We start from the raw sequence: 12146 nt of genomic DNA on the forward strand, positions 1-12146 counted from the left end.
ACTGCCACTGTGTTGAGAAATTTGAGTTAAGGTGAGTTAATTCGTATTTGGATACATGCAATATGACTTGCTTAGTTTCATAGTGTAAACAGCTGCTGAACGATTTTGTTAAGTTAGCACTAGTTTATGTTAACTAGCTTATTTGAAGCTGAAGTGGGGAAAGATCCTTGAGGTATAACGGGGTTAACTAGGGTCGGCAGTTTTAGCCAGCAGTACAGTGGCTAGTTGGTTTCTCCAGCTGGTGTTTGCCTACTTGGCAGCCTTTGTGCATTGACATCTCATCCATTCTAGCTGCAACCGTCTACAAATCCGGCCAGCCATGGATGTCAAGTTTGTCTATGATAATGATAAGTACGAGATACTTGCACAAATCGGTCAAGGCTCGTACGGTAAAGTGTACAAAGCTAGAGAAGTTCACGATCTACAGCGACTCGTAGCGGTGAAGAAGTTGAACATACCTGGAGACCCAGCGAGTGGAATTCCTGCTTTCATGATCCGGGAAGTAGCGTTGTTGCGTAAACTTGAATTCTTCAATCATCCCAACATAGTAAAGTAAGTAAATATCTGAACTTGCTCTATCAAACAACAACAACAACAACAACAACAACAACAACAACAACAACAACAACAACAACAACATGTTGAGTAATGTTCCTGCTTTCATACAGTACAGGCCAAAAGTTTGGACACCTTCTCATTCAATGCGTTTCCTTTATTTTCATGACTATTTGGTACATTGTAGATTCCCACTGAAGGCATCAAAACTATGAATGAACACATAGGAATTATGTATTTAACAATAAAGTGTGATAACTCTGAAAAATATGTCTTATATTTTAGATTCCTCAAAGTAGCCACCCTTTGCTTTGTTGTTGTTAATAAAATATATAATAATAATATTTAATATAATATGTGTTAATAATAATATGTTATTATATATATATATATATTATATTATTATTATATATTTTATTAACAACAAAAAATATATATTTTATTAACAACAAAAAAGCAAAGGGTGGCTACTTTGAGGAATCTAAAATATAAGACATATTTAGAGTTATTTCACACTTTTTTGTTAAGTACATCATTCCACATGTGTTCATTCATAGTTTTGATGCCTTCAGTGAGAATCTACAATGTAAATAGTCATGAAAATAAAGGAAACACATTGAATGAGAAGGTGTGTCCAAACTTTTGGCCTGTACTGTACATGTGTATGTTATTCATTTAAGAGAAGGAAATATTCACTTTGATTGTTGATCTGGCTACTGATAGGTTGTTCGATGTGTCTGCTGTACGGGGGCTCAGGAATCTGGACCTGACACTGGTGTTTGAGTACATTGATCAGGACCTGGCTACATTCCTCTCCAGAGTACCCTCAACTGGACTGAGCCTGGACAAAATTAAGGTGTGAACTCTGTCACATAACTGCATCTGGAAATACCTACATTGAAGTCATGTACTACTTTATAGACTACTATCATCATTATCTTGAAGTGACAAATTCAATTGTCACAGAAACAATAGCAGACATTGATTTGGGATTCTGACTACCCACTCCATGAAGTAGGCTACTGGTGTTGAATTGTATGCTCTTTATACATACATGTGCCCTCCTATAGACAGAGAATAGAATCCTCTCATAGGAAGTGCAATGCTGCCATGCTGCTTCCTGTCTGTATAGGATGTGATGGTGCAGCTGCTGCGGGGGCTGGACTTCCTGCACACCAACATGCTGGTGCATCGCGACCTGAAGCCGGACAATGTCCTGGTCAGCAGCCGCGGAGAGGTCAAGATCGCTGACTTTGGACTGGCACGCATCTACACCTATGATATCGCCCTTACACCCTGTGTAAGTCTATGTGAAGCAGTCAGTTCCCCAGTGATTTCATAACAGGTTATACATGGTTTTGAAAGCTTTATTCATTTGCTAGTGTATCTCAGTGATCTTGGTATCAGCACCTCCCTCAACCATTCCTGCTTCACCCTGACCCTAAACGCTGGCGTGCCACAGGGCTGTCTACTGAGCCCTCTCCTCTACTCCCTCTTCACTTACGAGTATGTGCCGATGCATGATTCTAACACCATCATCAAGTTCGCAGATGACACCACGGTGGTAGGCCTGATAAGTAACAATGACAAGTCGGCCTACAGGGAGGAGGTCCAGCAACTGGCGGTGTGGTGGTGTGCTGACAACAACCTGGCCCTCAATACCAGTAAGACCAAGGATATCATTGTGGACTTCAGGAAAACTGGGGGCTACGTACACTCCCACATCTACATCAATGAGATGGAGGTGGAGCGTGTTCCCAGCTTCAAGTTCCTGGGTGTCCACATCTCCGAGGACTTCTCTTGGACCCTCAACTCCTCTTCCCTGGTCACAAAGGTGCAGCAGTGCCTATACTTCCTGAGGAGATTGAAGAAAGCCCAGCTGTCTCCCAGGATTCTGGCCAACTTCTACCGCTGCAATATTGAGAGCATCCTAACCAACAGCATCACAGTGTGGTATGGCAACTACACTGTGTCAGACTGGAAGGCCCTGCAACCGGTGGTGAAAACCACCCAGCGCATCATTGGCACCAAACTCCCTACTATCGAGTCCCTCCAGGCAGACCTGTGTCGGCGGAGGGCAGCAAGCATCATCAAGGATGCCTCGCACCCCAACCACAGTCTGTTTGATCCCCTACCATCTAAGAGACTCAAGTAGTGCAGGATCCTCAGGTCCCGTACCAACAGACTCCAGAACAGATGTAGTGAAGACAGACAGGGAAGTAAGGAGAAGAAGGGAGAGAGGGCATGTCAGCAGGGCATGGGCCAGATACGAACCCATGCCTACATGGGGCACATGTGTGCACTGTAGACCGCGGTGCTAGACCACTGGACCACCCCAGGCCACCACATACCTCTTTTTGATATATCCTCTATTTATACATCTGCATACTCCATACTGTACATAGCTACCTTAACTGTACATAGCTTACTACTATCCTCTCCTGTATATACCTCTAACTACCATACTTGCCATACTGTACCTATCACTATCACTATCATGTTTTATAGCACTATTTGCTCTTCTGCTTAGATCCTAAACTGCATGTTGTTGTCTGGTACTAATACTCTGCAATGGCAATATAGTGAATCTAATCTAATATCATTACTCTATATTACCCCCTGCTGTACTGTAGGGGGCAAAGCAGCGCATAACAGTAGAATACATTTTTATTTCATTCTCTATGTCCTACCTCTCTTTTCCCTCCCTCCTTCCCATCTATCCTCTTTCCCCCTGTCCAGGTGGTGACACTGTGGTACAGGGCTCCAGAGGTGCTACTTTACTCTGGCTACATGCCCTCAGTGGATGTGTGGAGTGCTGGCTGTATCTTCGCTGAGCTGTTCCTCTTGAGGTCAGAGGAGCTGAGCTAGGGGGTGCTTTTTAGGTGTTATAAAGAGGAAGGGCGCTTTTATGCTTAAATGCTAAACTTGAAGGTGAAGTGTGCAGTAGAGCAGTTGTTACAAAGGTGCTATTCACTGGATGTACTGGTACTGTTCACTGGTTGGGTTGCATTGTGTCTTATGCAATAATATTTACAGTAATTCCAATCCCATAGACCACTGTTCCGTGGATCCACAGAGGCTGAACAGCTCCAGAAGATCTTTGAGTGAGTTTTATCTTCCCTCCACCACGTTTGAAATATCTGTAATAATAATAACCACTTACATACATCATTTTGGCTGTGTTTTGCCTTGGCCTTGCAACTGTGGATTGAGGTTAGACTATGCCCTGTCTCATATCCCATAGGGTGATTGGCTTGCCCAGAGAGGAGGAATGGCCAAAGGAGAGCCCCATCTCCTACTCCCCTAGCTTGGCTTCAGGAGGTCCCTGCACACAGCTTCTTTCCAACCTGGGCCAGGAAGAGAGCAACCTTCTCTTTGTGAGCACTCCCACTACATGATGTTTCTCTTGCAATGCAGTGATGCAGTCATTACCATTGCGTGATCACACTCTTTATGAAGCAGTCTTTTGTTTGTCTGCAGCAATGTCTTTCGTTCAGCCCAACCAATCGGATCTCAGCCTGCAGAGCCCTGGCCCACCCTTTCCTGGCAGAATCCTAAGAGCCTCACAGCCAGAGAGGAAGTGGGGAGAAAAACTACAATGTTCCTTTTGCTTTGCTCATCTTATCTAGAATGGCCCCAATTCAATCAAATGGAGATAGCGGGTTTCCAGGATAACTGACATGTATGATTCTTCTAGTGCAGGAAGAAACCATTTTCCGTTTTAAAATGATTGTTTAGGAATTATGGCCTAGGGGTTCCTATGTGTTCTATTGTACCTACAGTTCCGGCCCTAAAGAGGTTACACTGCCCAGCAGTGCTGCTAAAAACAAATGTCGCTGAGTAAAGAAGAACAAAGAAAAGTATAATCACCCAAAACAAAGGTCTCACAATGAGAAAAATGTTCTGAAATGTATTTCTTTGCACTGTGTTTTGTCAAACGATAGCTAATTAACTTGGTGCTTGCCACAACATGACTGTAGCATCACCCAGCAGTACAGTCTAACAATGCATGGGAAAACATGTAAACTGAAACGTGGGAAGAAAAAGGAAATATTTTATCTGATCTAATAGGTACACACATTGTGTCCTACACATCAGAGCTGTATAACAAAAGGCATTGCTCATTGTTTATTGATCTTGGTTTCCACCACTTATTTAATACCAGCCCACACTGTTAATAACATTAAAGTGCTTCCGATGTTTGTGCATACGGATGGAACCAAGAGCTGCTGAAGGGCATTTTGTAGGAGAACAAGACGAGGTGTTTGCTTTCATTTATTACTGAGGGATATTGCTATTGTTTACAAGCGATATTACAAATCTCAAGCTGCTCCAAGTCAATGACACTGCTCCTTGTGCACAAAAGTTAATAAGGTATTTTTAGGTTGTTCCACCTGTACCTTTTGTTTTTTTGTGTCCAGTGTTTGGCTTATTTTTTAATTTATTTTTTACTATTGGTGTGATAATAGAATTGTTCATACTGTACTTTTGTTTTTATTGGGCATTTATAAGAGAAACGTTTTTTTGCTGCAATGTTCATAAGAATGTTACTGTTGATATTTCCATTATTCAAATGAACAGCATATGTTTACAGTTATTGAGCTTGATTTGATTACCCTCAATCTCATCAACATGAGATATATTTTTTCTAAGCAATACACATATTTTGTCTACACCATGTTTTGAATGTCTGCTTTACTATTGGAATTGTGGCATAGCCCTTGGGATAACCCAGACTCCATGACAGTGTTATTATTACACCAGGGCAGTTTAACTTCTCTTATGACCTTTGACCTCTAGTATGACACCAAAGCGTGCACCAAACTGAATCCGGTGTTGCCTTATTCTATGACAGGTTAAGATGTGAAACCTAAAAGCAAATCACAGATTTGTACTGGCATATAGCCCTGTGGGAGGTTATTCTGAGTCAGCTGTGACTGTTATTTTTAAAATCTTTATCTTTGGCCAGCGCTGCATCTTTCCCTCTTGTTGCCTAATTTGTACAAGGACTTCTGCCCCTTCAGTCAGTTGCCCCTTTCAATGTATTCTGGTCGTGTCTCCTGTCAATGTAAGTGAATGGTAAAGGGCCTTTCTCTATACTTTGCCCCAATGTCCTTGTTACATGTTATGTGTACACTGAACAGAGGGAGGCAGTGTTGTAACAGAGTAAAAGTGAGTTCAGGCTATGTTTTGGCATAAACTAAACAAAAAAAGTAAAATGCTACAATTAACAGGAGATTTCTTGAATTCACCTTCTTTAGGGGATTCATATTCGACTGATTTTGATTTAAGTGATCCATTCTAAATCTATACGTTTACTTAAGTGTAGTTATCACCTTTTGGGGGTGTATTGATTGTTATTGACAGCTCGTTAATGTGTGTGTATGCTGACTGGACCTGTGCCAGTAATCTATAGTGTCTCTTCTCTTAGCCTTTGCCCCTGCTTTTGGAATGCTGGAGCGTCGTTGTGGGAGGGGGTTATATTTGTAACGGGACAGGCAAGCGCTCGCCCTAAATGGGCTTTGACGCTCTCTCCGTTGCGGCGCACCAATGCCCATGCCGTTGATCCCAAACACAGCCGGTTCCTTAACGATCCTAGTGCATGTAAGTAGTGACGATGCCCTCTATCGAATATCCTCTATCTGATTTACAGAGTTATGATTAAGCGGTGTTTGTTGTTGTTTTTCTTGATGTAAATGACAGCTTTCAAGTCAGTCTTTCTGAGAGCGACTCTTTGCACAACTCATTACACTCACAGTATCCCACATTGCATTGGACTCAGTGAAGTAGCTTCTGAGGTTGTATTTCTTTAAACATTGTCTATATTATTTATTTAGCTTATAATTATAATCGTAAGACTTTTAATACTTTTTAAGAGCTTACTCTGGTTGGAGAAACGGTGGGCACAATTTTCGCACGAATGCCGTGGCGAAGAGAGACCCCCGAATAGTGCCGATTAATATATCTGTAATGTAGACTTTCACCATAACGATAAGACTATACATATAAAGCCTTGACTTAACTTATTGTATATTACCTACCCAACGTTTGGCTTGCACCGTGTTTGCATAGGGAAATGCAGTGGCTTCTTTACAGTAGACATGTTTGCTTATTATGGTGAAGCTGGTGGTAAATGATGAGTTATCAGCTGAGATCATTCATACCCATGTTCATTTGCTTTACATGATATGATGCTATGAGAATGTACTCTTTGTATTGTCATTCATTGTGCTGCCATGATCATGGTGGCCATACCTTCTTCTTGATGTGGTTCTAGGGCTGTCATGTGGCAGATGTATTGGGGGTGGGAGGAAGTGTGGATGTTGGGGCCAAATGGTATGTAGACACAGACAGGCATCAACTAGGACTGATCTCTGTGTACAGAAAGTTGACGTTAATATCATTGTTAATGTCATCACACTTAATCCCAGAGCACCAAGGTTGGCTTATGATGGGAGGAGTGGAGGGCTACAGCTGTTATGGAGACATATGTTCACAGCCACAGTATACAGTATAGTATGTATGCAATCTCTCTCTCTTTCTCTTTCTCTCTCTTTCTCTCTTTTAGCGCTCTACACACACATGCACACACACACACACACACACACACACACACACACACACACACACACACACACACACACACACACACACACACACACACACACACTAAGAATAGGTTTGATGGAGTTCTGTTGAACAGTGGACTTCAAGACACCTGAAGGAGGCCAGTGTACACTTGAGAGAGTATGAAGTTGTAAATTGTGTTCAGTGTGAGTAGTCAGAGCAAATGTACAGAGGGAGATAAGAGTGCTTTAAAGGGAAGCATGGAAGAAGGGAGGCCACTGGTCAATTATCCTTGTATTATTCTGGCCAGTGGGGGGTCTACACTGCAGGAGCCCCCATCACATATCTAATCGTGTGTAATTATTAATAATATTAATATTATTATTATTATTATTATTATTATTAATACCGTTTTTTACGATTGCTAACTCACCATGTTCAATACTGAAGCCACAGTTTCACAACTCTTCATACAGTCTGCATTCGTAACACTCATGTTGGCCAATGACTTCATTCATGTCTCAAAAGAAGCTCGTTCAACCACACACTGTCAACAATGTTCACTCAGAAGCATACACTGTCATGTACTGTATTCTGTTTTATCCTTTTTTTTCAGTATCTTTGCAGAAAGTAAGTTACGGTACATTTACTTCAAAGTACACTACATTTACTTGTGTAAAATGAAAAGTGAAAAATAAAGTGGAAGATGCAAAGTTCAAATAAAAAAGAAAAACTGAAATTCCAGGGCTACAATACAATAGCAATCACACCAAAAATGTCTTACTCCTGAGGATTTTGGTCCACCCTCTGGTCTGCATCTGGTCACATCTAATGTCTTCCCAGGCAATGCATCTAGTCTATTTCATTTCATTGTATATATTCTGCTACTGTAATATTTTCTAGACATTTCAATATGATTACTGCAAATAGTGAAAATACCACCGCTCATCCGTTATCAGACTTTGCTGAGGTTCTGGAACTGAAGAGTATCAATAGAGTGCAAAATAACAGCATCTGCACACTCAAACACTGTGCAAAAAAACAGTTTATTGCGAGCTTTCTGTCATATATGATAGGAATATGATTACTGCAAAATTGCACCAAATAATTCAGTTTTGAATGTGTTCTTCAGAGTTTTGAACACAGTATGTTAGCAATGAAAAAATGTGTTGCAAATACATAGTATTTTGCAAGTGGGGGAGTTTGAATGAGAGAAGTGTTATGGCATTTGGAGAACGTAGTCATTGAATGCATTCTGTATGAAAGCAATGCACAAATCACAGAGAAAGAGTCACAGTTTTGTTCACATGGGTTTCTGCTCTGCTGACTGTATGAAGAGTTGTGAAACTGTGGTTTCAGTATTGAACATGGTGAGTTAGCAATCGTAAAAAACTGTAATAATAATAACTTGCATTTATATAGCGCCTTTCAGGGTCGCTTTACAGAAATACAAGAAAAAACTAAAAATAGTCAGACAAACAGTCAGACAAACAAAAACAACAGCTAAACTAGAGGCCGAAGGCCTTGGAAAACAGGTGTCCCTTTAATCTGGACCTCACGTCTGCTACTGGACCTGAAATTACATTTCATGTGGTCATGTGATGTAACGTGTCCCCACTGCCTTTCATTTCAGAGAGCTGAGTGGACATCACAGACGCCAAGGTTGGGACAGCATTGTTCAACATAATTATGATCCATCATCACATAGTTGTAACTACTGCACACAACGGTGTTCGAATGAGCTGTATAGCAGTTTCTTAAAGCATTCACATGTTATGTGAACCACAGGGTTACAGGGTTAGAGAGACATCGACACGCGACAGTGATAACATCATGTCTGTGCCTGCTTCCCTTCAGCTCTCTGTAAAAGACCAGCCTCCCCCCAATGTTAACATTTTAGAAGTCTTGTTACGTAGGCACCAGCATTGTCTTTGCCTCCCCTTTTTTTCGCCTCAAACCTCTTTACCTTTAAACTTAGCATTGTGCTTTATTTTTGCATGTTGTGTTTACTGTATTACCTCTTGTTAACGGTGCTAGCCTACTCATCCTGGTACTTTAGCACATGCTCGTGTCAGCTAGTGTTACTGGATTATGGGCTGATGATCCATGCTGAGCTCCAATGGCAACCTCTCCCCCAATCCACCCTGGGCTAACCTGTCACATGACCTCAGCACTTTACACAGAGATTCTCTCTCTCTCTCTCTCTCTCTCTCTCTCTCTCTCTCTCTCTCTCTTTCTCTATCTCATTGTCCTTCTCTCACTCAATCACCCTGCACCACAACACAAAGTGTTGTAACAGTGGTGCAACAGGACCTCTGATCCCTGCTAATCGTTCATGGGCATGGGGTTATCTCTACTCTTACACTCTCTTACTCTGGAGAAGGTAAGGGCAATGCTTTCCAAGATGTGGTTCTCCCTGACAGTTTCATGCTTGTGTTTACTCCAGCTACCTGGTCACACACACACACACACACACACACACACACACACACACACACATACACATACACACACACACACACACACACACACACACACACACACACACACTCACAACTGCCTGCCCGCCCCACCCATCCTTATCTTGATCTCCCGTGGGGATCACTGCATCTGACAGCTCAGCTCGTTAAATCTCTCAGTACCACGTCCTTTCCCTGCCGTCATGTCAGATTTATACTCATCTGTGGATCAGAGTCAACTTCCATTTATAAGTCAGTTGTGTCTTTATTGAAACGTTATTGTCCAACACAACTGTCTTATTATCCATTCTGTGATACCCATCCAGGTAGTTGTATACATTTTCTCTAAGTCAAGGTGTTCCTCTTGTGGATCTGTAACAGCATTTTGGAGGATACCACTGGGCTTTCTGTTTTCTGTTTTGCCTGTGTTTGACTTACACTCCCAGGGTGGATTATGATATATGTTTGTTAGAGAGTGGCCTTTTCTGTGTGGTTTGAACCCCATGCGAGTACAGTGCCCTGTAGCCCTGCAGTACCTCTGCTGTACTAAGTCCCGTGGCTCTCTCGGCCCATTGTTCCCTAGACCCCATTGTGTTTCAGCTGTGGGGGGAAAGGATCAGGAATGCTGACACTAACATTTAGCAACTTCAGAACACACACACACACACACACACACACACACACACACACACACACACGAAAAACGCACACATGCAAACGTGCACACGCACACGCACGCTCACACAAACACACACACACACACACACACACACACACACACACACACACACACACACACACACACACACACACACACCGCCAAGCTTTTTTTTCAGCCCAGCCAATAGCTCCCTACTGGTCTAGAATGCAAATCTGATGATGTCATTATTTATGTATGGTTTGTGGTTCCAAGCCATGTTTGTGTTCAAACAAGCTAGGCAACCATGTCAGCAGGAGGGATGTTTTGCATGTGGAGAGAGAACCTAGACTGGCAGATGAGTGAGTATGGACAGTCCTGCTTGAGAAGATTTCATTATTCAGATTACGTTTTGTTTTAGTCCCATATTAGTGGTTACAAATGAATAGGCTACTATACAGGAAACCATAACTTTGTTTGAGGAACCAAGGCTTGCTTGGTGCTCAACGGACAATAATGGAACTGGTTTTTCAGCTTGCACTGGAAGCACTGGTACGATGGTCTGTGGTTGTTCCTAAATGGCCGGACAGGCATGTACTGCAGGACTGGAGTGGAGTGGAGGTTGAGAGGCTGTTATATATATGTATAGGGTTTCAGTGCAAGGGGAGATTCCTGCATGGCAGAGCAGGCTGAAGCAGGTCATCTTACATGGACTTCAGCAGGAAAGGAGAGAGAGAGAGAGAGAGAGAGAGAGAGAGAAGAGAGAGAGAGATATTGAGAGAAGTGAGTGAAGGGGGCATGATGGGAAGGAGAAGAGGGGGCAATTTCAATGTAGTTGGTATGGTGCTCTAAAACAGATAAAACATGCCAATAATTTTAAAGAGGTATGGTTTGTTTTGGTTCAGTGCTGGCCACTGTAAACTGTAGTTGACCAATATTAATCTGTGAATTCTTCGCATTTACTTTACAGAAGTATTACAGTGTTACAGACAGCAAGGCAAGTTTATTTGTATAGCATCACGTGTAAAGCATCATGCTGCTATTTCATTTAGAAGTGAAATTACAAACAGTCAGATTTGTGCCACAGTGTCGCATGACATTCAGATGAAAAACAAATAAAGAAACCAACTTTGGAGGTAAAAAAGGCCACAAAACCAACGAGCGCTTCAGGACACAGCCGATCACGGCCAATGAGATGCAGGACAGCGGCGGGTAGGGACTGTGTGCTGAGGGCAGGAGTATCATACCAATGATATCAGAGCATGCAGGTCTAAGGTCATTGATAGTGAATGAATTTGTGTCTAGCTAGTAGATGGCGAGAATGACAGTGTACACTTTGGTGATAAGTGCTGATGATGTTTACTGTCTCCCTCTGTTTCAGCAGTTTGATGACATCATAGGAGTGACTAGAGTGTCTGACTGGCGACTGATTGGAGCAAGAGTTTGCCAACAGCACTGCTGATTGGTTTGGAGCCTCTTCTCTTGTGGAACATATTAAGACTTTCAACTGGTTTGGAATTTGGCGTTGTGTAGAGCACACTGGAACCAGAGATATACATTTTTTGGAGCATTTTCTTCTTTGACCTCCATCCTTGGTGTCTTCGCTGAATAGTGGAAAAAGGAGGGAAGCTCTTCAGATTGTCAGTCATAAATGCCACGTCATCGTCAGAGGAGAACAGAATCTTGTGATTAAGACCTTGTGAAGGACGAGGGGAGGTACCGTAGACACCATGGAAATCCCCGCCCTGGAGCCTAGGTCAGAGCGCATCGCCCGCTACAAGGCCGAGAGGAGGCGGGAACTGGCGGAACGCTACGGCAACATGGAGGAGCTTCCTACCAAGTGTGTGAGGAGGGATGGAAAAGAGGCATACGAGGATGCTCCTCTCAGCCATACAGCGGTGCAGAACTCAGGTGACCCCCAACCCCAC

General features: G+C 42.6%; 2 protein-coding genes across 2 annotated transcripts in view; both read left to right on the plus strand.

The window, feature by feature from the left end:
• Positions 1-319: 319 nt before the first annotated feature.
• Positions 320-4113, plus strand: LOC308150558 (cyclin-dependent kinase 6-like; the record flags this gene model as incomplete). The annotated part of the gene is made up of 7 exons (XM_080523376.1): positions 320-552; positions 1279-1411; positions 1688-1855; positions 3295-3404; positions 3609-3659; positions 3800-3932; positions 4036-4113. The coding sequence occupies 7 exons, from the start codon at positions 320-322 to the stop codon at positions 4111-4113; spliced, it is 906 nt and encodes a 301-aa protein (XP_080379502.1).
• A 7835-nt stretch (positions 4114-11948) lies between these two features.
• LOC308150559 (supervillin-like) overlaps positions 11949-12146 on the plus strand; it is a gene marked incomplete at both ends in the record, with an annotated part of 23013 nt that continues 22815 nt past the window's right edge. Inside the window, one exon of the mRNA XM_080523377.1 lies at positions 11949-12146. This exon is cut by the window's right edge and continues 128 nt beyond it. Coding sequence (XP_080379503.1) covers positions 11949-12146 — 198 coding nt within the window.

This window comes from Nansenia antarctica (genome assembly GCF_963989245.1).
Source record: "Nansenia antarctica genome assembly, chromosome: 2".
NCBI classification, from domain to species: domain Eukaryota; kingdom Metazoa; phylum Chordata; class Actinopteri; order Argentiniformes; family Microstomatidae; genus Nansenia; species Nansenia antarctica.